At 36.8% G+C, this 25,788-nt stretch overlaps 1 protein-coding gene across 3 annotated transcripts in view; it reads right to left on the reverse strand.

Annotated features, from left to right (window-relative positions):
- Positions 1 to 25,788, reverse strand: part of TTN (titin) — a 270,195-nt gene that overhangs the window by 119,688 nt on the left and 124,719 nt on the right. For 2 of the 3 annotated variants that reach the window (XM_070508506.1, XM_070508505.1), the window contains 65 exons: positions 25,474 to 25,632; positions 25,184 to 25,267; positions 24,926 to 25,003; positions 24,336 to 24,419; positions 23,694 to 23,777; positions 23,402 to 23,485; positions 22,834 to 23,199; positions 22,420 to 22,503; positions 21,449 to 21,523; positions 21,204 to 21,287; positions 20,889 to 20,966; positions 20,604 to 20,678; positions 19,875 to 19,970; positions 19,202 to 19,279; positions 18,193 to 18,261; positions 17,927 to 18,046; positions 17,495 to 17,794; positions 16,578 to 16,658; positions 15,710 to 15,787; positions 15,223 to 15,306; positions 14,989 to 15,063; positions 13,284 to 13,367; positions 13,090 to 13,173; positions 12,886 to 12,969; positions 12,479 to 12,553; positions 10,464 to 10,547; positions 9,954 to 10,028; positions 9,756 to 9,839; positions 9,562 to 9,639; positions 9,327 to 9,410; positions 9,131 to 9,214; positions 8,936 to 9,019; positions 8,741 to 8,824; positions 8,550 to 8,627; positions 8,356 to 8,439; positions 8,161 to 8,244; positions 7,994 to 8,077; positions 7,699 to 7,785; positions 7,257 to 7,340; positions 7,058 to 7,141; positions 6,860 to 6,943; positions 6,662 to 6,745; positions 6,467 to 6,550; positions 6,272 to 6,355; positions 6,073 to 6,156; positions 5,875 to 5,958; positions 5,677 to 5,760; positions 5,484 to 5,567; positions 5,289 to 5,372; positions 5,094 to 5,177; positions 4,900 to 4,983; positions 4,703 to 4,789; positions 4,508 to 4,591; positions 4,314 to 4,397; positions 4,120 to 4,203; positions 3,953 to 4,036; positions 3,736 to 3,819; positions 3,518 to 3,601; positions 3,305 to 3,388; positions 3,094 to 3,171; positions 2,616 to 2,699; positions 2,057 to 2,143; positions 1,702 to 1,779; positions 1,419 to 1,496; positions 1,105 to 1,188 (listed from right to left, as the gene is read on the reverse strand). In XM_070508506.1, coding sequence (XP_070364607.1) covers positions 1,105 to 1,188; positions 1,419 to 1,496; positions 1,702 to 1,779; positions 2,057 to 2,143; positions 2,616 to 2,699; positions 3,094 to 3,171; positions 3,305 to 3,388; positions 3,518 to 3,601; positions 3,736 to 3,819; positions 3,953 to 4,036; positions 4,120 to 4,203; positions 4,314 to 4,397; positions 4,508 to 4,591; positions 4,703 to 4,789; positions 4,900 to 4,983; positions 5,094 to 5,177; positions 5,289 to 5,372; positions 5,484 to 5,567; positions 5,677 to 5,760; positions 5,875 to 5,958; positions 6,073 to 6,156; positions 6,272 to 6,355; positions 6,467 to 6,550; positions 6,662 to 6,745; positions 6,860 to 6,943; positions 7,058 to 7,141; positions 7,257 to 7,340; positions 7,699 to 7,785; positions 7,994 to 8,077; positions 8,161 to 8,244; positions 8,356 to 8,439; positions 8,550 to 8,627; positions 8,741 to 8,824; positions 8,936 to 9,019; positions 9,131 to 9,214; positions 9,327 to 9,410; positions 9,562 to 9,639; positions 9,756 to 9,839; positions 9,954 to 10,028; positions 10,464 to 10,547; positions 12,479 to 12,553; positions 12,886 to 12,969; positions 13,090 to 13,173; positions 13,284 to 13,367; positions 14,989 to 15,063; positions 15,223 to 15,306; positions 15,710 to 15,787; positions 16,578 to 16,658; positions 17,495 to 17,794; positions 17,927 to 18,046; positions 18,193 to 18,261; positions 19,202 to 19,279; positions 19,875 to 19,970; positions 20,604 to 20,678; positions 20,889 to 20,966; positions 21,204 to 21,287; positions 21,449 to 21,523; positions 22,420 to 22,503; positions 22,834 to 23,199; positions 23,402 to 23,485; positions 23,694 to 23,777; positions 24,336 to 24,419; positions 24,926 to 25,003; positions 25,184 to 25,267; positions 25,474 to 25,632 — 5,973 coding nt within the window. The remainder of the gene's footprint in view (positions 1 to 1,104; positions 1,189 to 1,418; positions 1,497 to 1,701; positions 1,780 to 2,056; positions 2,144 to 2,615; positions 2,700 to 3,093; positions 3,172 to 3,304; positions 3,389 to 3,517; positions 3,602 to 3,735; positions 3,820 to 3,952; positions 4,037 to 4,119; positions 4,204 to 4,313; positions 4,398 to 4,507; positions 4,592 to 4,702; positions 4,790 to 4,899; positions 4,984 to 5,093; positions 5,178 to 5,288; positions 5,373 to 5,483; positions 5,568 to 5,676; positions 5,761 to 5,874; positions 5,959 to 6,072; positions 6,157 to 6,271; positions 6,356 to 6,466; positions 6,551 to 6,661; positions 6,746 to 6,859; positions 6,944 to 7,057; positions 7,142 to 7,256; positions 7,341 to 7,698; positions 7,786 to 7,993; positions 8,078 to 8,160; positions 8,245 to 8,355; positions 8,440 to 8,549; positions 8,628 to 8,740; positions 8,825 to 8,935; positions 9,020 to 9,130; positions 9,215 to 9,326; positions 9,411 to 9,561; positions 9,640 to 9,755; positions 9,840 to 9,953; positions 10,029 to 10,463; positions 10,548 to 12,478; positions 12,554 to 12,885; positions 12,970 to 13,089; positions 13,174 to 13,283; positions 13,368 to 14,988; positions 15,064 to 15,222; positions 15,307 to 15,709; positions 15,788 to 16,577; positions 16,659 to 17,494; positions 17,795 to 17,926; positions 18,047 to 18,192; positions 18,262 to 19,201; positions 19,280 to 19,874; positions 19,971 to 20,603; positions 20,679 to 20,888; positions 20,967 to 21,203; positions 21,288 to 21,448; positions 21,524 to 22,419; positions 22,504 to 22,833; positions 23,200 to 23,401; positions 23,486 to 23,693; positions 23,778 to 24,335; positions 24,420 to 24,925; positions 25,004 to 25,183; positions 25,268 to 25,473; positions 25,633 to 25,788) is intronic. The other variant, XM_070508508.1, reaches the window with a different exon arrangement.

Consider the following 25,788-nt stretch of genomic DNA (forward strand, 5'->3'; position numbering starts at 1 on the left):
AAGAATGAAAAATATATTACTATCTTCTTTCTAATATCTGTTCAAGGACCCTATGAACCATTCTCATGGCCATCAAGCTTCAACCCTTAGAATCATCTTGGGCTCCTCTATTTCCCTACTTGCTCTGATAATAATCAGACATCAGCTGAATCTCATCTCCCTCAAATCCCATCTCTGTTTCCATTTCTACCACGACTGATCTTGTCCAGCTCTTAAAGACCTAAATAACAGCAACGACTCTTTACTATTATCACCATCTTCCAACAGCTTGAACTGCTGCTAGTTACCTTTCTGAAGCCCAACTCCTATTAATTTGTACACCTGCTCCAAAACCTTTGACAATTCCTGTTCCCTACAGAATAAAGTACACGCCTTATACTGGCATTCAAAGAATCCAAAATATGACCCTCATCTTTATATCCAGCCTTATCTTTCAAGATATCCCACAACCAATTCATACTTAAGTTACACAAGTTTATTTGACAGTCCTTGAACTTCCTAGACTCTTCTACCTCTGTGCTTTTTGATATAATCTTGCCTTTGCTTAGAATACCATTTCCTCAATTGCTATATTGAGGAAGCAACCAAAATCAATCAAAGCTTACAATTGTGCTTCTTTCACACAGCTTTCCCTGATCCTCTGCCTGAAATTGGTCTTTCTTGCCTCTGTTTCTGTAGCCCTTTATCCTCACTCTGTAGGTGTGATCGCTTCCTGTCTGTGCTAGAGTTGTGCTATACTTTCTTTCTTCTCACCAGACTTAAGTAGCCTGAAGACAAGATCAGATCTTATCTTTTCTAACACAATGTCTTGTTTATGGTAAACATTCAACAATGATATGCTGAATTGAGCTGTTCTACACACCGAGTGAGAGGAGGTCCTTTTCTACCGCATGTAACCACATCACAGCACAACTGACTCTCATTCACTTTTTTCCCCTCTTGCTTGTTTGTCTCATTTTCCCTCTTTGCCCTCTTTATTTTCCTCTATTTTTCTGTAAAATGTGGTTTTGTGTAAACTTATACTTCAGTATTTTTTTCCCTAAGAATTATTAAAATGCTCAGATAGCATTCAGAGAACATATTTTTTCTCTTCATGGTAAGTACCTTTTTCTGGCAGGACTTCTTGTTTTTTGGTGACAGGCACAGGTTCTTTCTTTACTGGAACAAGTTTCTTGGGCACCTCAGGCACTTTGAAGATATTAGTTTCATTTTAGAAAGAGTACATAAAAACAACTTAAAATGTTAAGAATAAAGAACCTATAGTTAATGGAAGAGCATTAAAATTAATGGAAACACAATAAGGACGTTTTTGTCCCCAGTTACGCAACAATGAGGACAACTTAATTCGATTCCACTTTAAGACATCAGAGTAGTTCTTTTTTTTTTTTTTATTAGGATGTCAGTGATGACATGAATACCTTTAGCTTCTGGTTTTTCTGGCTTCTTAACAGTTGGGACTTTCTTCACTGGGACAACTTTCTTCGCCATCTCAGGTACTTTAAAGATATTAGTAGTATTTAATAATATAAAATTGCAAGGTGCAATATATATACACATTAATTTGACAAGTATGTTCAACACTTTAACATACGGATGAGAGTTAATTACGTGATACATCACAATACATAGTAAGGAAAGAGTGTCAAATTTTAGACAGCACACAAAAACGAAGTGAATATTTATTTATTTTAGTATAAGTACCTTTAGGAGGAGGAGCTTCTGGTTTTTTGATGACAGGCACTTTCTTCTCTGGAACAATCTTCTTGGGCTCTTCAGGCACTTGAAAGATAGGAATTTCTTTTAGAGTCAGATGATTATGATGAAAAGTTTAATGCAAAGGAATGAATAAAAAAAGATCACATCTAATTCCTTGGTATGCACATTGGAAAATTCTGTAGGACCAAAGCTTTATGTGTGCAAATGACTTTTGTTCTTGCCAATGAAGCCAAATTTCAAGTAAGGAGATAGCAGACGGACATTTTACCTTGAAGAAGACATGTAATAGACATAAAAATCAAATGATGTATTTTCCCACGCAATGGGTCCTGCCTTGTACCTGCTGGTGGGGGCGCCTCTGGTTCCTCCTCTGCAACAGGAACTGGCTCTTCCTCTTCAGGAGCAATTTCCTCGGGTTCTTCATATACTTTAAAGATATAGTTAATTTTATTTCAACGTGTGGAACAATATTCTAAAATGCACAAATCATCAGACATATATCATCTTGATTTCTTCCTTTGTTTCAATTAGTATCTTTTCTTATTTTTGTTAAGATGAAATCTATCTTATTTGCACTGACTTCTGTTTCTACTGATTTGAATTCTTGGAAAACTCTTTTGGTGTTTAATGCCATTTATAGTCATTCGTTCTCCTATTCTACTTTCTCTGTACATTAGAGAAACTTTGTTTAATACAGCTTATGATGATGTTCTATGGAGATGCTGCTGACTGATAACCCAAAACAGATTTGAGATCGGTGCTAATTAAGCATGATGAAGTAAGACAAATAATTAAAGGATAGAAAATGACCAAGAGATACTGAATTAGAAAAGAGGAGGAACAAGGCTTAAGTTAGAAATAGTCACAAGTGGCAAGCTCATTAGCGGTCTTACGTGTACCTTCTGGAGGAGGCGGCTCCACTTCTTCGGGAATAGGAACAGCTGGTTTCTCTTCCACGACAGGTTCCTTTGGCACCTCTGGCACTTTAAAGATATTAGGTAGTTTTACTTCTGGGCAGTTGAGAACTACATGACATTTATGCCACATCTAGTTCGCATCTAGTTCAAATAACCCAGGGACAGATCCAAGAACAAAATTCACAATTAGGCCAATAAGTGATCTGTTCTTGGACCCACAAAGTGGGGAGGAAAACGTGGCCTATTAAGAATAACAAAACCACGTCAGCAAACTCTTCCAATGCTCATAATAGATCTATCAGTTTTTGAAAAAATCAATGATGCTATTTAAAAACTTTTAAACCCTAAACATCCAGAATAGCAGGTTTGTAGTTCTAACAAACAAAAGGGTTTCCTATAGTAAGTGACTTCTGAGACCGAGAGTGAGCGCTTTTCTGCAGATCTCATTAGTGACATGTACCTTTGGGTGGTGGGACTTCCGGCTTTTTGGGAACAGCTACTTTCTTTTCTGGAACAACTTCTTTTGGAACTTCAGGCACTTTAGAGATATTAGTATTTTAATGTTATGAAGAATCATTAGTAAACTTTCATCACATTTACACAGAACAGGACATTTTTTAAAAATTGGAGGCTGTGTCTGCCTCCAACAAATGGTGGACAGCTACATGTACCTTTAGCAGGCGGGACTTCTGGCTTTTTGAGAACCACTGGAGGCACTTTCTTTTCAGGAACAACTTCCTTGGGCACCTCGGGCACTTTAAAAAGTATTAGCAGTTTTTAGCTCATAGTTTCAATGACACATGGAAATCATTAAGTCGAGCAGCCAAACATGACATTTTAAGGACAGAGATTTTTCTGTAGGAGTCAGTGGCAGTGAGAAATACCTTTCACTGGTGGTGGTTCAGGCTTTTTGGCAATGACAGCAGGTGGTTTCTTCTCTGGGACAGGTTTCTTAGGTGGCACAGTCACTAAAGATATTAGAAGTTATGTTTCAGAATCAGTGAAGGTAAGTGAGGTACAAGACTAAAGCTCATAGTGCCCAGACTTTCAGGGTAAGAAAGGCAAAAGATTGGCAAAGGCAACCCAGCAGCCGGCCAAGTACCTTTGCGGGGAGGGGCAGGCTCTGGCTCTTCCACCACTTCAGCTGGAGGCTCTTCCGGAACAACTTCCTCAGGCTCCTCATACACTTTAAAGACATAAGCTCATGTTAACACTAGAATTGAGTAAAGTATATGAAATATTTTGCAACAAGATGTTTACAACACTAAGGAGAGAGTTTTTATTTTAAAACATGCTAGTTTGGATACTTTCATAATTACCTTCAGGGGGAGGACTTTCGGGTTTGGGAGGAATAGCTTCAGGCACTTTCTTTTCTGGGACAGCTGCCTTTGGCACCTCAGGCACTTTAAAGATATTAGTATTTTCATGATGAGACAAAATAAAGACAAATGAGCAGTATCAAACACAGCGACATGGGGGTGACTACCTTTGGCTGGTGGGACTTCCGGCTTTTTAGGAGGCGCCGCAGGTACTTTCTTTTCAGGAACAACTTCCTTGGGAGCCTCGGGCACTTAAAAGATATTAGCAAAATTACATTTAGAATTATGAGACCACTAGAACAAAATATTTTCAAGAGTCGGAGAGTTATGTCTTTTTAAGCCTAAGACCAGTGACAAATACCTTTAACAGGTGGGACTTCCGGCTTTTTAGGAGGTGGCGCAGGCACTTTCTTTTCAGGAACAACTTCCTTGGGAGCCTCAGGCACTTAAAAGATATTAGTAAAATTACATTGAGAGTTATGGGACCACTGGAACAAAATATTTTCAAGAGCAGAAGACTTATGTCTTTTTAAGCCTAAGGTCAGTGACCAGTACCTTTAACAGGTGGGACTTCCGGCTTTTTAGGAGGTGGCACATGCACTTTCTTTTCAGGGACAACTTCCTTGGGAGCCTCGGGCACTTAAAAGATATTAGTAAAATTGTATTTAGTAGTTTAGAGACCACTGGAACAACATATTTTCAAGAGCAGAAAACTTATGTCTTCTTAAGTTTAAGGTCAGTGACCAATACCTTTCACAGGTGGGACTTCTGGCTTTTTAGGAGGTGGCACAGGCACTTTCTTTTCAGGGATGATTTCTTCTTTGGGAGCTTCAGGCACTTAAAAGACATTGGTAAAATTACATTCAGTAGTTTTGAGACCACTAGAACAAAATGTTTTTAACAGCAGAAGAGTTATGTCTTTTTAACCTAAGATCGGTGGCAAATACCTGTAACAGGTGGGACTTCTGGCTCTTTAGGAGGTGCCACAGGTACTTTCTTTTCAGGAACAACTTTCTTGGGAGGCTCGGGCACTTAAAAGATATTAGTAAAATTACATTGAGAGTTATGGGACCACTAGAACAAAATATTTTCAAGAACAGAAGAGTTACGTCTTCTTAAGTCTAAGACCAGTGACAAATACCTTTAACAGGTGGGACTTCTGGCTCTTTAGGAGGTGGCACAGGCACTTTCTTTTCAGGGACAACTTCTTTGGGAGCTTCAGGCACTTAAAAGATATTAGTAAAATTACATTTAGGAGTGATGAGACCGCTGGAACAAAATGCATTCAAGAGCAGAAGAGTTACATCTTTTTAAGGCAAAGACTAGTGACAAATACCTGTAACAGGTGGGACTTCTGGCTTTTTAGGAGGTGCCACAGACACTTTCTTTTCAGGAACAACTTCCTTGGGAGCTTCGGGCACTTAAAAGATATTAGTAAAATTACATGTAGAAGTTATGGGACCAATAGGACAAAATATTTTCAAGAGCAGAAGAGTTAGGTCTTTTTAAGTCTAAGGTGAGTGATAAGTACCTGTGACAGGTGGAACTTCTGGCTTTTTAGGACGTGGCACAGGTACTTTCTTTTCAGGAACAACTTCTTTGGGAGCTTCAGGCACTTAAAAGATATTAGTAAAATTAAAGTTAGTGGTTATGAGACTTCTAGAACAAAATACTTTTAAGAGTGGAAGAGTCACCTCCATAAGTTTAAGGTGAGTGATAAGTACCTGTAACAGGTGGGACTTCAGGCTTTTTAGGGGGTGCCGCTGGTGCTTTCTTCTCAGGGACAATTTCTTGAGGAACTTCAGGCACTTAAAAGATATTAGTAGTTTTACACTTAGATTAATGAGATCGGTGGACCAGCAATATTTCCAAGAGAAGAAGAGGTATTTCTTCTGTAGAATAAGGGCTGGGGTGAAAAATACCTGACACTGGTGGGGATTCTGGCTTTTTGGGTGGTGCCTTGGGAACTTTCTTTTCTGGAACAACTTCTTGAGGAACTTCAGGCACTTGAAAGATATTAGTAGTTTTACAGTTAGGTTAATGAAGAGCAATGGTCTAAACTGTTTTCAATAGCAGAAGAGATGATTCTCCTGGAAAATGAGTTCAGGGCTAAAATGTACCTGGGACAGGTAGGGCTTCTGGTTTTTTGGGTGGTGGCTTGGGAACTTTCTTTTCTGGAACAACTTCTTGGGGAGCCTCAGGCACTTGAAAGATATTAGTAGTTTTACAGTTAGATTATTGAAGAGCAATGGACTGAAATTATTCTCAAGAATGGAAGAGATATTTCTTCTGCAAAATGAGGTCAGGGCTAACAAGTACCTGTGACAGGTGGGGCTTCTGGTCTTTTGGGTGGAAACTTGGGAACCTTCTTTTCTGGGATGACTTCTTGGGGAGCCTCAGGCACTTAAAAGATATTAGTAAAATTACATTTAGGAGTGATGAGACAGCTGGAACAAAATATTTTCAAGAGCAGAAGAGTTACATCTTTTTAAGCCTAAGACCAGTGACAAATACCTGTAACAGGTGGGACTTCTGGCTTTTTAGGAGGTGCCACAGGCACTTTCTTTTCAGGGACAACTTCCTCAGGAGCCTCAAGCACTTAAAAGATATGAGTAAAATTACATTTAGGAGTAATGAGATCACTAGAACAAAATGCTTTCAAGAGCATTAGAGTTACATCTTTTTAAGCCTAAGGCCAGTGACAAGTACCTGTAACAGGTGGGACTTCAGGCTTTTTAGGAGGTGCCACTGGTGCTTTCCTTTCAGGGATAATTTCTTGTGGAACTTCAGGCACTTAAAAGATATTAGTAGTTTTACACTTGGGTTAATGAGATCAATGGACCAGCAATATTTCCAAGAGAAGAAGAGGTATTTCTTCTGTAGAATAAGGGCTGGGGTGAAAAATACCTGACACTGGTGGGGATTCTGGCTTTTTGGGTGGTGCCTTGGGAACTTTCTTTTCTGGAACAACTTCTTGAGGAACTTCAGGCACTTGAAAGATATTAGTAGTTTTACAGTTAGGTTAATGAAGAGCAATGGTCTAAACTGTTTTCAATAGCAGAAGAGATGATTCTTCCGGAAAATGAGTTCAGGGCTAAAATGTACCTGGGACAGGTAGGGCTTCTGGTTTTTTGGGTGGTGGCTTGGGAACTTTCTTTTCTGGAACAACTTCTTGGGGAGCCTCAGGCACTTGAAAGATATTAGTAGTTTTACAGTTAGGTTAATGAAGAGCAATGGACTGAAATTATTCTCAAGAATGGAAGAGATATTTCTTCTGCAAAATGAGGTCAGGGCTAACAAGTACCTGTGACAGGTGGGGCTTCTGGTTTTTTGGGTGGAGTCATGGGAATTATCCTTTTTGAGACAACTTCTTGAGCAGCTTCAGGTACTTGAAAGATATTAGTATTTTTAGAACTTATGAATAGTGAAGGCGTTATGTTACCATGATTGTGAATAGTACAAGATAATATTTTTCTTCTTAACAGAGCAGTGGGAATAGATACATTTAGCAGGTGGGGCTTCTGGCGTTTTGGGCACAGCCAAAGACACTTTCTTTTCAGCTACAATTTCTTTAGAAGCTTCAGGAACTTCGAAGATATTAGTGTATTTTAGTTAGAAACTATAAAGGGGGAATATTGACAACACATTTACCCAAGCAAATAAAATTTGTGAGACTGCTGGATCTTCTATACGCACTTTTCCCACCCCTCTGAAACAGGTGACAAACACCACGGAAGGATAAATACCTTTAGCAGGTGGAGGTTCTGGCTTCTTAGGAGGAGCCACAGGCACTTTCTTTTCAGGGATGACTTCCTTTGGCGGCACCTCGGGCACTTCAAAGATATGGGTAATTTGTGTTTAGAAAAGGTGAAAATAGTTGATGACTATACCATGCAATCATGCACCAAGATATTTTGGATAACTGCTGACTGTTTTTTTCTTTAGAATGATATCATCTTTAGGTAGTAGGATTTACATATGTAATTTTCCAGATAAAATAGCGGGTATTTTTCTCCCTGCTATATATAGCTTTGACATTACCTTCAGGGGGAGGACTTTCCGGTTTGGGAGGAATAGCTTCAGGCACTTTCTTTTCTGGGACAGCTGCCTTTGGCACCTCAGGCACTTTAAAGACATTAGTATTTTCATGATTAGGTTGACTAAAGACAAACAGACAGTATCAAACACAGCGACATGGGGGTGACTACCTTTGGCTGGTGGGACTTCCGGCTTTTTAGGAGGTGCCGCAGGCACTTTCTTTTCAGGAACAACTTCCTTGGGAGCCTCGGGCACTTAAAAGATATTAGTAAAATTACATTTAGGAGTTATGAGACCATTAGAATACAATATTTTCAAGAGCAGATGAGTTACGTCTTCTTAAGTCTGAAGTCAGTGACAAATACCTTTAACAGGTGGGACTTCCGGCTTTTTAGGAGGTGGCGCAGGCACTTTCTTTTCAGGAACAACTTCCTTGGGAGCCTCAGGCACTTAAAAGATATTAGTAAAATTACATTTAGAATTATGAGACCACTGGAACAAAATATTTTCAAGAGCAGAAGACTTATGTCTTTTTAAGTCTAAGGATCATGACCAATACCTTTAACAGGTGGGACTTCTGGCTTTTTAGGAGGTGGCACATGCACTTTCTTTTCAGGGACAACTTCTTCCTCGGGCACTTAAAAGATATTAGTAAAATTACATGTAGAAGTTATGAAGACCACTGGAACAAAATATTTTCAAGAGCAGAAGAGTTATGTCTTTTTAGGCCTAAAGACCAGTGACAAATACCTTTCACAGGTGGGACTTCTGGTTTTTTAGGAGGTGGCACAGGCACTTTCTTTTCAGGGACAACTTTCTTGGGAGCCTCAGGCACTTAAAAGATATTAGTAAAATTACATTGAGAGTTATGAAGACCACTGGAACAAAATATTTTCGAGAGCAGAAGACTTATGTCTTTTTAAGCCTAAGGTCCATGACAAATACCTGTAACAGGTGGGACTTCCCGCTTTTTAGGAGGTGGCACATGCACTTTCTTTTCAGGGATAACTTCCTCGGGAGCCTCGGGCACTTAAAAGATATTAGTAAAATTGCATTTAGGAGTGATGAGACCACTGGAACAAAATACTTTCAAGAGCAGAAGAGTTACATCTTTTTAAGCCTAAGACCAGTGACAAATACCTGTAACAGGTGGGACTTCTGTTTTTTTAGGCGGTGCCATAGGCACTTTCTTTTCAGGGACAACTTCCTTGGGAGCCTCGGGCACTTAAAAGATATTAGTAAAATTACATGTAGGAGATATGAAGACCACTGGAACAAAATATTTTCAAGAGCAGATGAGTTCTATCTTCTCCAACCTAAGATCCGTGACAAGTACCTGTAACAGGTGGAACTTCTGGCTTTTTAGGAGGCCTCACAGGCACTTTCTTTTCAGGGACCACCTCTTTGGGAGCTTCCAGCACTTTGAAGATATTAGTAAATTTACATTTGAGTCACAAGGATCAACACAGACAAGAATCACATTTACACACCAAAAGAACGTTCAAGGCTAGCAAGGTGGTTCTTTCTAGCACCCTCCCTATCCCAGCTTGAAGGGATGGTTAGAAATGTACCTTTGACAGGTACAACTTCAGGTTTTTGGGGAAGATGCACTTTCTTTTCCAAGACAACTTCTTTGGGAACTTCAGGCACTTTAAAGATATTAATATTTTTACATTTAGGAGTTACAAGAATCAGTACAAACAGGTAACACACTTATACAGGACAAGACATTTTCCCAAACCTCTAAGCTTCCAGCAAGATATACCTTCATCATGAAAGACTTCAGGCTTTTTGTGAGGAACCACGTATGTTTTCTTTTCAGGGACAATTTCTTGGGGAGCTTCGGGTACTTTAAGAGATTAGTATTTCCATTTAGTGTTATGAAGATCACTAGGAACAGTAAAATATTTTCAAGACTGAAAGAGCTATTTCTTCTTGAACTTGAGGGCATGGTAACTTGTACCTTTAACTGATGGAGGTTCTCTCTTTTTGGAAGGAACTCTTTTTGCAGGAACAGCTTCTTGAGGAGATTCGGGCACTTTAAAGATATTAGTATTTCACATGTAAGAGTTAAAACGACTAATGAAAACAGTAACCACAATAAGTTAGCAAATGTAGTTTTCTAGAAGTCTCTTTTCTGTCCATTCTCCCCTTGCCCCAACAGTCGACTAAGTCGAACGGGGTTAAGTAGGATCCTTGAGAAGAGGTGCTCACCCTTCTCCAGCACCCAGCAGAGTCCCTGGGACCCTCCCTACTAAATAGCTGTTGAATGAATGCTTTTAATACAGGGGTTTTCTGTTTTGATAGGGACAGCCACAAATATTTTCTTTTGAGAGGGAGCTTCTCGTGGAGCTTCAGATGCTTTAAAGATATTAGTATGTTTACATTTAATAGTTACGAAGAACATTAGAAAACATAGTTTTAAGAGCAGAGGGTAGTTTTTTTCTTCAATATCTATTCAGAGGTGACGTACCTTTCACAGGCAGACGTTCTGGCTCTTCAGGAACATCCTCAGGTACTGTCACTTCAGGAGCAACTTCTGTCACAGCTTCTGGTACTTTGAAGATATTAGTATTACACTTAGACATGAAAGGATTAGTGGAGACATTAATCACTTTGAACCAAAGTGATTTTTGTGGCTACAAGGGTGCTTCCTTCAAGAATTGGAAAAGGTATAAAGTCTTGAGGAAAGGAACCAAATCTTATTTGTCTTTGTTTATTATTCCCCAGCTCCCTGGTACCATGCATATAATAGACATTTATGAAGGAAGGAATGATAGAATAAATGGTCCCTTTAGTGGAGGGTGTTTCAATTTCAGGGGGAGCAGCCATGGGCATTTCCTTTACAGGGACAACTTCTTGAGGTGAGTTTTAGTCATAACGCCACCTACAGGAATACCCCAGACTGGGAGACCTCCCTGCTCCCTGAATCTGATTATTAGGGAACAATATGAATACTTGATTATTAGGAGCTGTTTTTTTAGTCACCTCAGGCACTATCAATATTTTTTTTTTTAAGATTGGCACCTGAACTAACAACTGTTGCCAATTTTCTTTTTTCTGTTCTGCTTTTTCTCCCCAAATCCCCCCAGTACATAGTTATATATCTTAGTTGTGACTCCTAGTTGTGGCATGTGGGACGCCACCTCAACGTGACCTGAGGAGTGGTGCCATGTCCGCGCCCAGGATCCGAACCAATGAAACCGTGGGCCGCCGAAGCAGAGCACGCGAACTTAGCCACTTGGCCAAGGAGCCAGCCCCCAGGCACTATCAATATTAATAATTTTATTTCTTGGAATGGTAGATGTATAGAAAATTAGATCATGGAAAAATTTTTAAGTGAAAATTTTTTTTTATAATTAACGATGTACTTTTGCTATTAGCTTAAGGAAAACAAAACAGCTCCTTTCTTATCCAGGTTGGCTTTATCTTGTACCCTTACCTTAGGCACTTTAAAAGGTGATTGTTTTTCAAGTATAGGAGAGAGGAAAACAACTAAAAGGTTCTAGACTGAGAAAACAATGTCAAAGTGTTAGATATTCTTTAAATTACAGAGTATCATGGGTATTGTGAATAAATTGTTATTCTGGATGTTTTAAAACTTTCTCATCTTTTGATTCATCTAAAAATATTCAAAGTGGAAAAATGTTGGACTCTTTAAAAATAAAAGACAACGAGAGAAGCAAATAAGTATTGAGGGCAGAATTCGAACTTAACTGGTTTTGGTTTTAACTGCCTTGCTTTTAGAAGGTTCCCAGGGAGATGATATTATAGATGGAACAGCTCCATATTGAACTTAAATTTATTTTCTTTAAGTCATAGTTTTCTGAAAATATTTCTATGATGTTTAAGTCTTATGGGAAATCAGTTCTTTCAAATTTATATGGCTTGTTTTTAGACATAAGTTTATTTTAATAGAAAAGCAATTCCAACAGGTAGTTATATTTTATCCTGGAATTTCATCCCCATGGCGGGATGAATTACGGATTTATAGGCTACAGCCAAGCACCTCTGTCATTCGATGGCACTGATTTCTGCTTTAAAGGGGGTAGGGAATGTTGAGCCAGTTCAATCTAGTTTCAGGGATATAAATGCTACAAGTGGTCTCATGTACATTTTTTTCTAGCTAGTCTGATTTTTACTTTTTAAGCAAACAGTAATAACTATTTCCTATTGAAGAATCCATCTCAGTCACATCTGCACGTTATATGTATTTACATTTTCCCTGGAGGCCTCAGGCATAAACTTATAGCCCAAGCAGCTTCCATGTGTATAAGTTAAAGATTTTTTTTCCCTCTATTTTCTCTTGAATGACTCATGGGGACATTTATATACCCCCTGAGCTGAGCTGCTCTGCTCTGGCAGACCCACTTCTCTGAAATGACTTCTTTGATAGCACCCAGAGCTTTAAAGATATTAGTATTTTTACATGTGTTAAGTACAACTACAATCATGAGATAAGAAAGTTGACTTTCTTCTGGCTTGTACCTTTTGGTGATGGCGTCTTTCTTCTAGCAACGGGAGCTTGTCTCTCAGGAACACCTTCTATGAAGACTTCCAAGTCTTTAAAGATATTAGTATTTTTTAATCGAGAAAAGGTAAAGACATGAAGACCTGACTTGCAAAGAAAGTTAGGTATATTAACAGCTATTGTAACTTTAAATTAGAAATTTTATTTTTGTTCTAATAGTTTATCTTGGTATATTGTATGAGTGGGACTTGACTTTTTGGGGGCAAGTCATAGATAATTCCTTGTCTTGGGCATATTAAGTGCTCTAAAGATATTAGTATTTTAGCATTAGAGGGTGTGAGAATCTACACAAAACACTAAATATATTTTGCAGACTGAAGAAGAAAGATTATCTTATTGAGATTTTCATAACTGAGAATTATACCTTCAGTTGGAGGGTGCTCTGGAATTTTGGTAACAGCCTCAGGTAACTCCACCTCTGGAAACACTTCTCTAGTTGTATCGGGCTCTTTAAAGACATCAGTAAGTTTACACTTAGAAGTTATAAAGACAGTAAATTATATAGCATGCAATTTTTGAGTCTTGAAGCCAAAGATATTCATCCAAGTGTGATGTTGTGGGACTGTACCTTTAGCTGCTGGTGTTTCTCTCTTTTTAGGAACAGTCACATATGTTTTGTCCTCTGGAACAACCTTCTTGGGTGGCTCAGGCACTTAAAAGATATGAGTATAGCTATATTTATAAATGGTGAAGGAAAGTATTGAGCTTTTAAAATGAGCCAAAAATAAATTGTCTTCAGACTGCATCATTGGTGTTCTATACCTTTTGTTAGTTTGATTTTTGTCTTTTGAAGATGAGTCACAAGTACTTCTTCTTCTGGGGCCAATTCTTCAGTTACTTCATAAACTTTAAAGATATTAGTATTTACACAATTAGGGGCATTTCAAGGTGGATGAAGAATAGTATTAAGACAAACATAATACATAATACACATTTATCACTCAAATTACCAGTAGTGCATAGACACAAACTAGTGGCAATGACACCTTGGCTAGGAAAAAGCCTCATTCCCAGTTTTATGACATAGGACTCTCAGCATTTCTTGATGATCATGATGATAGAATGGAGAAATTCACTGGCCAGGGTCTATATGATTCTTCTACTTTGTCCACTGAAAGTTACTGGTAAGACTGTCCTATTGCTTTTAGTTTTTATGGATTTGTTCACAAAGAACAGGGTTGATGTTGAGTTGCACATCAAGAATTCTCGTATAATTTGACCTATGGGAAATTCATGTAAATCCGTTCCTTTTCCAGGAACCTAATTATATATATTTTCAAACCAAATATAGTTTATGGCTTCACAGTTTAATATGAATGTGAAACCATTTAGGAATTGGAAGCAGAAAAGAAAAAGAAAAATGATTAAATATTTGGAAAATAAGGCAAATGAAGAAAATAAAGATTTCTCCAGCTTTTAGAAAGGAAGACTGTCTGATAGTAATAACCAAGTTCAAGCATAGAAAGAGTATTCAAAGGAGGGAGTCACTATATACATATTTATTTATTTATTTTTGCTGAGGAAGATTAGCTCTGAGCTAACATCTGTTGCCAATCTTCCTCTTTGTTTTGCTTGAAGAAGATTAGCCCTGAGCTAACATTTGTGCCAGTCTTCCTCTACTTTATTTGTGGGTGGCTGCCACAGCATGGCTGTTGAGTGGTGTAGGTTCATGCCTGGGATCCAAACCCATGAACCTGGGCTGCCACAGAGAGTGTGCTGAAGTTAACCACTATGACACAGGGCCTGCCCCTCATGATATATTTTTATCTCAACCTAGTATTACAGGGTGACCAAAAAATTGGGTTTAAACAGAGAACTTTTTAGATTAAAATATGTGGAAGACAATCTCAACTACTGGCATTTTTACTATTCAGATTATTGAACAGTATTCTATTCAGAATATTTTATTATTCAGATTATTTTACTCCTGAGATTATTTAATCATAGTTTCACATTAAAGCAAAAAAAAAAAAAAAAAAAAGGCTTGAAAACACTTTTGAGGTTCTAATGGCCTTGTAAATCCATGGTCATTCGAACAGCATTGCCCCAATGTTTCCAGTGATTGTTGTGGAGAGTAAAAAAATAATAATGGTGGAGTATTTTGATTCTACAAAATCCAATTAAAATACAATCATGAAGTTAAAGTAAGTTACTTAATAGTCTAAGAAAATAAATTGCTTCAAAGCAGAAGACATTTGCATGGTTAACAAGACACGGCAATGACAAATTCAACAAGACAAATGACTTTTTTAAAATCAGTCAATGTTATAAGAAAAGAACTATTTATTTTTTAAATTGGTAAGGAAATATACCTTGTGTGAGGCCAATAGCCACTCAAATTATTTCATTTTAGCCAAATATTTTTGGCAGCTTAGGCTTTTACAAGATATTAGTATATTTACTTAAAAAAGGCACAAAGACAAACACAAATGAAGCCAATAAGAACTACCAATTTTTCTACACTCACTGTACGTCGTCAGGTCTTCAGAAAAAACTATAGCTGATTTTTCTTCTTGAATACTTTTCTTAGGTACCTCAGGAACTTTAAAGATATTAGTATATTAATTATTATAAATAACAAATATAAGATATTAAGAATATAAAGAAACAAAATACAAGGATTTAACATCACACATATTCACATTAAGCCATGAATAACGAAACGTAGTTATTTCATTTTATGATTAGTATCGGTGTCTACCTTTAGCTGGTGGAACTTCAGGCTTTTTAGGAACCGCTTCACGAACTTTCTCTTCTGGAACAATTTTCTTGGGTGCTTCAGGTGCTTTAAAGATATTTGTTTGTTTTATTTTTAAGAATTTCATAACTGGGTATAAAATGTCAAGACAAAAAGGGGCATCTAACAAGGAGAATGTCAAAAATTCCAGAATCATAAGCCAACTACACACACAGTCAACGCATCTCTCTAGATGGCCTTGTCAATGAGTCCTTGACTTGTCACATTGGAAACACTTTGCCCTTTGGATATAGCATCATTTTCTATCATCATTTGAAATGTTTATTTGCTTCTAGAGCTACTTGACAATAGCTGCCAAAGTGAATTATTTTAAAAAAGAAGTTGAGAGGTCAACATTATTTAATAATTGCTTAAGAAGAGGATCAATACAAACAAATAAAGTGAATAAAAGGAGGTTTTATATTAGTGGTGAATCAGCAAAGGCAGGTACCTTTAGCTGGTGGAACTTTGGGCTCTTCAGGAACACGGACTTTTTCTTCTACCACAATTTTCTTGGGTACTTCAGGCACTTTAAAGATAGTAGTAATAATTTCTCTTACTTTTAAACATTCATGAAGATTTTTAACAAGCAGAGCACAAGAGAAATGTAAACACAGAACAGAACATAACCTCAATATAAAATACAGACATCACTTTATCAATACATTACAATAATTAAAATAAGTTGAATTTTGATAACAAATATGACAACAAAGATCCAGGGAAATTTCCCATGTTAGAATCATAAGAGCTTGATAAGAAGAATTAACAAGACACTTTCAGCTGGTGCTGTTTCTACTTGTTTTGGAGGACTAATTGGCACCTTCTCTTCAGTGTAAACATTCTTAAAGCTTCAGGGACTTTAAAGATATAAGTATATATTATTTATTAGATGTTATTTTTTATTTCTATTGTGAAATTCAAGAGATTTACAAAAATGAATAAAGCAGGGACATTAAACAGTCACAATGTATTTATATTTACTAAGTTATTAAAATTTGTAATTAACAGGTAAACATGGATTTATCTATAGACAAGTTAGTAATTATATAATCAAATAGTAGTAAAGAAGGAAATCTGGGTTCACTATTTGGTTAGTGGGGATACTTGCTTTGGGTATCTCAGGTGTTACAACAGTGGGTTTCTTCTTTGGTAGGACTTTATTTGGACCCTTAGCCACTTTAAAGATATTAGTTTGTTTTAGAAATTCCAAAAACAGAAAACACAGAAGAAAAGATCAAGGAGAATGCAAACTTGTCAAGCATCGAGGGTGCTACTGTATTTAAAGTTAGGTAGGTAATTTTGCACCAATAAAATACCTTTAGCTGGTGGTTCTTTTCGAGGAACAACTTTAGTGGGTGGTTTTTTTGGAGGGACGACTTTCTCAGATATCTCAGGCCCTTCAAAGATATTAGTGTGTTGGTTTAGAATGAACTCTTGAAGTATTATGGAGCACTACGATCAAAGTTAGTCCAATGAGGGCTCCTAAAATGCTTTATCTATTTATATGTTTTGAATTTATACCACACCTACATCCAAAAAGGACTTAATTTTGCTCAATTTCATCTATATTATAGATTTACTCTGTATACTAAGCACACACAAACACACACACAAATTCCTTCGTGTTACACACATATTAATTTGTGCAAGATCCGAAGTGGGACTGCAGAGAATTTATCTGCATTATGGTTTATCCTTAGAATATAGTATTAGAGTGCAGGTGCTGTTACTAACACTTCATTTACTTCCTTAATGTTATTTCTATAATGAAATTAGCATAAAATGGTTGAAGCTTTTGATAAGTAATTATCAGTTTGTGAAGAGCTGACTGAAATGTTAACAAAGCAATAGTTGTTTTGCCTGAACATGTAAGAGCTTTTTTTCACTCAACTGATGAGACTGGTCAGTTATTTTGGTACTTGCAACAATCAGGTAACGTTCTTAGTTGGATTTAAAAAAGAATCCACAAGTTCATAGAGTGATCTTCTTAGATAAGTAGATACCAAATATTATTATCTTGTCTGCAAAATTATACTCTGTGTGGTTAGTCTCTACTCTCTATCAGTCTTTGTATCAAATAGTTTAAACTCATGCTTGAAGCATTCCATGATTTTAACTTGGAAAGTAAGTGGGCGTTTTTAGGGTTCCAAACTGAACATGAAATGCACTTTTAAAAAAAAGTTAGTTCGAGCAAGATCTAACAATTTGTGAGATCTGCAGACTTCCCCTATACCTTTAGGTGGAGCTTTGGGTTCTTCGTAAACTTCCACTTCTTCAGCCTCTAAAACTTCTATTACCCTATGGACCTCTTCAACCTCGTGGACTTCTTCAAATCTGTGCTCTTCCACTTTGGTGAATTCTTCTACTTCGTGGAACTCTTCTTCTTCAAAATATTCTTCAACTTCATGGAACTCTTCTTCCTCAAGAACCGCTTCCGCTTCTACTATTTCAAATTCTGTTCTTTCTCTAACTACTTCCTCTTTGTGGAAGGCAACTGATATTTTTTCTTCGACAGTCCTCCCTGAAAGAGCATCTATTTTAAGAGATTTATCTTTTTTAAACACAGAAGAAATGAAGATGTAAATTCAAAATTTAAAATAAAGACAACTGGGAAAAAGGCTTTCATGCAACAAAACATGAAAATCAAATATTTTCCCAAAAATACCTTTAGCTGGGGGAACAGCTTCTTTTTTAGGCACAAGGACTTTCTTTTCTGGGACTTTCTTTTCTGGTATTTTCTTTTCTGGGACTTTCTTTTCTGGGACTTTCTTTTGTACTTCGGGCACTTAAAAAATACAGTTTTAACATTTAGGACAGTCAAGGGCAAGCTTTCATAGACAAAAGACATCAAAAACATTCAAGACATACAGACATAAAACATTTAATGAAAAAAGACTGAAAGAAAAGTCAGGTTTAAGAGAGAAAATGTACCTTTGGCTGGAGGTGCCTCTTTTTTCTGAACAGGAACAGGTACTTTTTCCTCAGGAACCTTCTTTGGAACTTTAAAGATATTAGGCATTTCAGTTAGCCAACAATACGCAATAGCAAACATGAAATAAAAACATCAGAAACAGCATCAACATTATGATAATCAAAGTCTAAGAAGTCACCTGTACTATTGGACACCAATTTTATAGGCAATACAGATATTTTCCCAAATCACTCATTTGTGCTAACCATACCCTTAGAAGAAGATATGTCTGCAAAAAACCTGTCCTGTTCTATTTTTTCTTAAATGGCGGGGATTACCAATATTGGTCCTACTTTTACTATTTTTAATTTGATGAAGACTTATTTGAAATGATTACCATCATAGAGTACTTAAGCCTTGACAATGGCATTATGTTCTGCAGGACACTATTATATTTGCTGAGGATGCCTGGTGAGAGAGACAGCAGAATCTAACCTACTAAGAGCACTACTCAAGCATTAACCTAATTAGGAAGCAATGAGAAGTGGACATTTGTAATAACCTTGAATGCTTAGGCCAAATATTACAGAAGGGACATGAAGCTCTTTAAAATAGTTATTATCCAAGCATTAGAACAGATTTTTCCCCTATAAAATAGTACAGTAGACATAATTATTATTATAATTACATGAGAAAACTCTATGTAATGAAATAAAAATCTATTATTAATGGAATGTGGGGAAGAAGGATCCATTGTTATGTACATGGGCATAGAGAGATATACTATTAACATTAAAATTCTCAGCTATTTAAAATCAGAAACTTCCAGAATAAGTCACACACACGGAATCATCCTTAAACATTCCAAAAAAGGATGAAGAAATGGACTGTGATATTTTTACTTGTCCTTAATCAATTTCATAAATTTGCTATTTAATTGACTCTAAGAAAGCAGTGAAAGATACTTTTGTTTTTTAAAAAGAAAATTAATGGGAATTTAAGGATATTATTAATTGGGATTTGCTATACCTTTAGCTGGTGGTGCCTCTACTTTTTTAGGAACAGGAGTAGGTGCTTCAGGTACTGCTTTCTTGACCACTTCAGGCACTTAAAAGATATTTTATGGAAATTTTGAAAAATGACATGCAACGAACAGAATAACACCCATATACCAGAAAACCCACAAAACATTGATTTACTTAAAAAATATTAGCAACTTAAATGGCAATTACATATAGGGAGTAGTGACTCTAAAGGTGAGAAGGATATTACTTGGAAACTCTATAAGCAAACATAACATCAATTATGTAAAAGATTGTCATAGTCTTCAAGAATAATAGGCTAAGAATTATTCTAAAAAGTGAACACCACAGAAACAGACTTTCTCCCCACCTTAACATGGAAGAAAAAATTAAGAATTGAAAACTAGGAGAAAATATTACAATCGGGCCTGGCCAGAAAAAATTAAAGTACCAATAACACAAAAGCAATCTCTCATTCTTAATTGTATTGCAGACGCAGTAGAAAAATTTGTGGGGAGAAAAGGGACACAAAGCTTCAGGTGCCAGTCATAATTAATCTTTAATTTATCATGGATATGATCTAAGAAAAACATAGTGATGAATATTAGATTTAGACAAATTCTGAGAAAGATCTAGAAGACCAAGTATTTTAAATGTCCAACTCATGAAAGCAACTGTACCTCTAGGTGGCGCGACTTCTTCAACCTCCTCCTCTATGGTAGGTGGTTCTTCTGGGATCTCTTCTTCTGGAATAGGCTCTTCAGGCTCCTCAAACACTTTAAAAAGATGATTATTTTGTCAATTATTTTTATAATTCTTTTGATATTAGACTAAAATGATATACCTGAAAACTAAGGTTGTCTGATCAGTGAAGGTAACTCATAGCTCAGCCTTCCAAATGCATGTGAAAATTCACTAGTCCTTGAAAAAAATCTACTGGGTCTTCAAAATATGTTAGGCTCTTCCCAGAATTTTAGAATTGTAAAGGACCTCAGAAAGAATTTAGTTCAAAATATTATTATTCTTTTTAATGGAGGCGAGCTTGTTTGAAGTCAAACATTCACTCAGGGGTACAAGTCAGATTTTCTGTACCAGTTACTCAGGCTTAACTGGAATTTCTCTTGGGTAAGTTTATCCCACAACTGCCAACCAAGTCATTTGATGAAAAATTTCCATGGCAAATACAGTTTCACCTCAAAGATTCTCATTAAAATAAAACAAACAACAAACAAACAGACTAAGCATGTAAGAAAGGTTTGGTTTCAATGAGCTGCTCAATTTCTATTAGGCAAATAATTTCTTTTAGAGTCTGAATATGTTCCTTTTCTGTAGTGAAATGTGCATTTACATCCTTCAAATATTAGACACTGATGACTTTGAAAATGCGATTTTCTTAGAAAGTCATCTACCTTCAACTGGTGGAACTTCCTCTTCTTCAGGGACAACGATTGGTCTTTCTTCCACTTTCTTAGGTACCTCAGGAACTTAAAAGATATTGATTGTTTTAGGTACTTAAAATGCAAGAACCAAAGAAGAGTATATAAAGATCAAGTTTCCTGTTTTTCAACACAAGAGTAAATATAAGAACACACATGCACAAGATGAAACATCGACATTTCACGGATTCAGTTAATGAGACAAAAAGAAAGAGGGTTGTGGTTTAAGATTAAGAGTCCATTAAAGAGATAGTCTACCTTTTACTGCTGGAGGCTCTACTTTTTTAGGAAGAGCAATGGTTACTTCAGGGACTGGTTTCTTAGTTACTTCTGGCTCTTTAAAGATATATGAGTTTAGTATTTTTATTTTTTAGAAACAACATACACAGATGTAAATACCCAAACACAAAGTGGAAAAACAGACATAGCACAAACATGGGTGCAACAGAGTCACAAATGACGACTGTAAATGACAGACCATACAACGCAATATTTATGTTGAACATCCTGTGTGGGTAGCATCACAGTTCAACACTGGCGCAGCAAACACATCTCTGTTTTGGGATGATGTACCTTTGGCAGGAGGAGCCACTGCTTTCTTAAGACCAGGAGGAGGCACCTTCTTTACTGGTTCAGGTTTCTTAGGCACTGCAGGCACTTTAAAGATATTATTTTATTTTGCAGTTTCCGTTTCACACAGAGACAATGGATAGAGCAATAATATAAGCTGTGTTAACAAATACAGAAACAGGACACTTTGACGTTTACAGGTGATGAAAAGAAATGGCAGTGTCTAATTTGCTTGGGAATCGTAGTACCTGCGGCAGGAGGAGCCTCCTCTTTCTTGGGAATGACCACTTTCTTCTCTGCTACTTTCTTCTTAACCTCAGGCACTTTAAAGACATCATTTCATGATAAGAATTGTTGTGAGGGACAGAAAAGAGAAAACATAAGAAGTCGACACACACAGAAAGACCAACATGCAACAGTCACTCAAGATAGGAATGGAAGCCCAAGTGTTATGATATAATTAGGTTTTGTAGAGTAAGGGATCAGCAACCTATTTGATTATTAGATAATAGATGCTGTTATTTCATCCATTTAAATTTCACTACGAATTTATTAAATCATTATCTCTAAAAATAGTTCTGAATCCTTGAAATCCAATAAAGGATCAGCTTTACCATTTCCTTGACTATAGGACTATTTAGCCTGGTGGGGAGGTCATTTCATTGAAGAGGAACTTGAGGCTCAGATTGATTAAAGGACTTGCTCATGGTAACACAGCAAGGTACAAAGTCAAGGCTAAAATAAAAACCTGCTGGGCTACCATTTATACATATGTATCAGAAGATATAGGTATTTCTCAGTGTTTTGATAAATACATTAATCTTTCTTTTTTCTATTTCATCCTGGTGTTATAAGGGCACTTTATAAATGGTTGAAGCATACAATTTAGGTAGATTTATTCATCATATTCTTCAGGTGCCTTTTTTCTGTAGATAATTTAGCTTTGCAGAATATCTATAGGAAAATGATGATATTTAATAAAACTATAGGGAATCAGGTAGAACTTGTGTGGCAGTTCCAGGACAACACTTCCTTTCATCTTTGCTCTTGAATACTGCTTTACATCCAATGGAAAGTGGATACTAGTGTTTCTGAACAATTTCATAAGTAAAAAGGTGACTATCTATTTTATAAATATAATGTTTCCTAAAACCCAGTTCCACCATAACTTTTCTGGTAAAGCTATGGATGAATGTGTATTCACTTTGTGGAGGTGTACCTTTGGGTGGTGGCGGTTCCACTTTTTTAGGAGCGGGAACAGGGACTTTCTTCTCTGGTACAGGTTTCTTTGGCACTTCAGGCACTTAAAAACATTCATTTTTAAGACATTAAAAATCACATACACAGTATTGTATATATAACAAAAAGACAAGTGAGAATAAGACCACAAATGACTAAATAACATTTCATATCATGAAATTTGAAAAGACATTCAGATAATTTACAATAGACAGACGCACAAGACAGATACATAATAATAACAGCACATGTATCTGGAATGTTTTCTAAGATTTAGTTGGTGGACAACATAGAGAGTAAAGCATTATAGACAAAATTGGAGATGAACAAAAAGATGGAAAGGCAGAATTTAACACAAAAGAAGCTTTGATGACTCCAAGAAGAGCTGCTATACCTCGTGCAGGTACTGGCACCTTGGGTTTAATTTCTGGAAGAACTTCTTCTTCCTCAGGTACAACTTCTTCTTCCTCAGGTACAAATTCTTCCTCCTCAGGAGGAACTTCCTCTTCCTCAGGTAGAATTTCCTCTTCCTCAGGTAGAACTTCCTCTTCCTCAGGAGGAACTTCCTCTTCCTCAGGTAGAATTTCCTCTTCCTCAGGTAGAACTTCCTCTTCCTCAGGAGGAACTTCCTCTTCCTCAGGTAGAATTTCCTCTTCCTCAGGTGGAACTTCCTCTTCAGGAGCAATTTCTTCTTCAAATGGAGCTTCCTCTTCTCGAAGTAGAGCTATAGGAACCGGAACTGCCTCACGTTTCTTCGGCACTTTAAAGATATTTATTCAGTCATACAAACATCACTTTTATGTACAATATTCACAACGAGACAACATAAAAAGCAAATCTTCTGTGATCATAGAGCATCAACTGTCATCAAGGTAAATGTCATGAAGCATTAATTATGATTAGTGACGCTGTGTAACACCAGTTAGTTTTCATTTTTGCCCTGGTTCTGCAGATTAATGTACCTTTGGGTGGTGGAGCTTCCACTTTTTTCGGAACAGGTGTTGGTTTCTTTTCTTCTGGGATGATCTTCTTAGGCACCTCTGGCACTTTAAAGATATTATTTACCTTTAAGAATGTGCTCTTTTATGTGTCTTAGAGCAACAGATATGAAAAACTAATCACGAAAACCCCGACTTTTATATTTCTAACAGACAGACAATTTTTTAAAATGTTACGTTGTGGGGGAATTTGTATGTCAATATACATAAATGTTAGGGTTTTTCCCCACGTGCTTTGAATGATGAATGGATGTACCTTTTGCAGGTGGAGCTTCTACTTTCTTAGGAACAGGAACTGGCACCTTCTTCTCAGGCACAGGTTTCTTGGGCACTTCTGGCACTTTAAAGAAATGATTTAGAGAAAAATTTTATACAACATGAAATTTTGAGTCTAAGCATAGTCTCAAAAAGATTAAGATAAGGTAATAAAAACATGACCGAGGTATTTCCAGAAGTATTTTATCTTTAAAATAAAATCTTTTTGGGCCGGCCCCGTGGCTGAGTGGTTAAGTTTGCGCGCTCCACTGCCACGGCCCAGAGTTTCGCTGGTTTGGATCCTGGGCGCCAACATGGCACCACTCGTCAGGCCACATTGAGGTGGTGTCCCACATGCCACAACTAGAAGGACCCACAACTAAAATATACAACTATGTACTGGGGGGATTTGAGGAGAAAAAGGAGAAAGAAAAAAAAATAGATTGGCAACAGTTGTTAGCTCAGGTACCAATCTTTAAAATAAATAAATAAATAAATAAAAAATAAAATAAAATCTTTTCTTTTCTATAAAGAAATATTAAAGAGTTGCATCCCCAAAGAGCACCGAATTGAACCAATTAATTTTTCACTTATATGTAGATGTGAAATAAAAAAATTTGCGACACTGTAAGTTTTCATGTACCTTTGGCAGGTGGAGCTTCCACCTTTTTAGGAACTGGTACTGGCACTTTCTCCTCTGGTACAGGTTTCTTGGGTACCTCAGGAACTTTAAAGATATCAAACAAGGTTAGTGTTACATTTTTCACCCACAGATAAGAATCAAGAGATTTCAGGACTTATTTGAAGCATCATTGATATTCTAACGATTTCACTTTAAGACTGAAAATAATAACAGCTACAAAACAAAGGCTGGGAAATGCACAAAAATTAAGATAGAAAACACTGAAGAAACAGACTGGTGATAAAGATAACACGCAATGCCTGGTAAGTGGTGATTCTGTTCACTTTGGTATTACAATAAGAATCCATTTTACACTAAGAACTTTCCACCAAAGAGGAGAAGCCAATCACTAAGCATCACCATCCTTTGAGGGTAAAATTCAGAGATGAATGCAGGGTAAACTGTTCCTATAATCAGCCAGTTGGGTGGTCTTTGTCTTGGCATTAATATTGTTAATATTGTCATGGGGAAAAACCTGATATGGCTCACCAAGTTATACTACGTGAGTAAATTACTACATCATCCCACTGATGGATTATAAAGAGATGTACCTTTAGCTGGTGGAGCCTTCTCTTTTTTAGGAATGGGCACAGGAACTTTTTCCTCTGGCTTCTTAGGAATCTCAGGCACTTTAAAGATATTGTTTATTGGTAAGTTCTAACTATGAGTAACAACACATCCACATAAAGGACAGTTAATGTTTCTAACAACAGATAGCAACACACACACAGTTTCGAACTCAGAAGATAGTTAACTATTTATATGCAGATTAAGGCTTTCGTATGCCCATGATATGAATGGTGGTGTACCTTTTGCTGGTGGGGCTTCCTTCTTTTTGGGAACAGGAACAGGTTTCTTCTCTTCTGGAACAGGTTTCTTGGGTACCTCAGGCACTTTAAAGATATTATTAAGAATTTTGGAAATGTTGCATAAAAGATATAAAATGTTAAAAGCAACTGCAGAAATCATACTTCAGCATCTAAAAGTGTCTGCTTCTAAAATTGGTCATTGGTGCTAATAAACCCCAGAATATGACCAAATTAGACACTCAGACTCCAAAGATGCTGATGTGTGTCCTTTGGGAGGAGATATAATCTACCTTTGACTGGTATCACTGGTACCACTTCTTCTTCAGTTACGAGTTCCTCTTCTTCGTAAATGTACTCTTCTTCTTCTTCATGATATTCCTCTACTTGGGTTACAACTTCCTCTTCAAAGGCTATCTCTTCTGGTTCTCGTCTTTTAGGTACTTCTGGCACTTTAAAGATATTATCTTTAGGTTGGACACTTTCCAATTACTCAGCAAAATTAAGACACATTAGGAACATAGCCATTTGTAACAGAAGAAAGAATAAGCTTTATCTTTCCCGCAGAAGAACTTCACACATAGGACTGAACATGAATTTTATACCAA

Source organism: Equus asinus, chromosome 4 (genome assembly GCF_041296235.1).
Source record: "Equus asinus isolate D_3611 breed Donkey chromosome 4, EquAss-T2T_v2, whole genome shotgun sequence".
In the NCBI taxonomy this organism is placed as follows: Eukaryota; Metazoa; Chordata; class Mammalia; order Perissodactyla; family Equidae; genus Equus; species Equus asinus.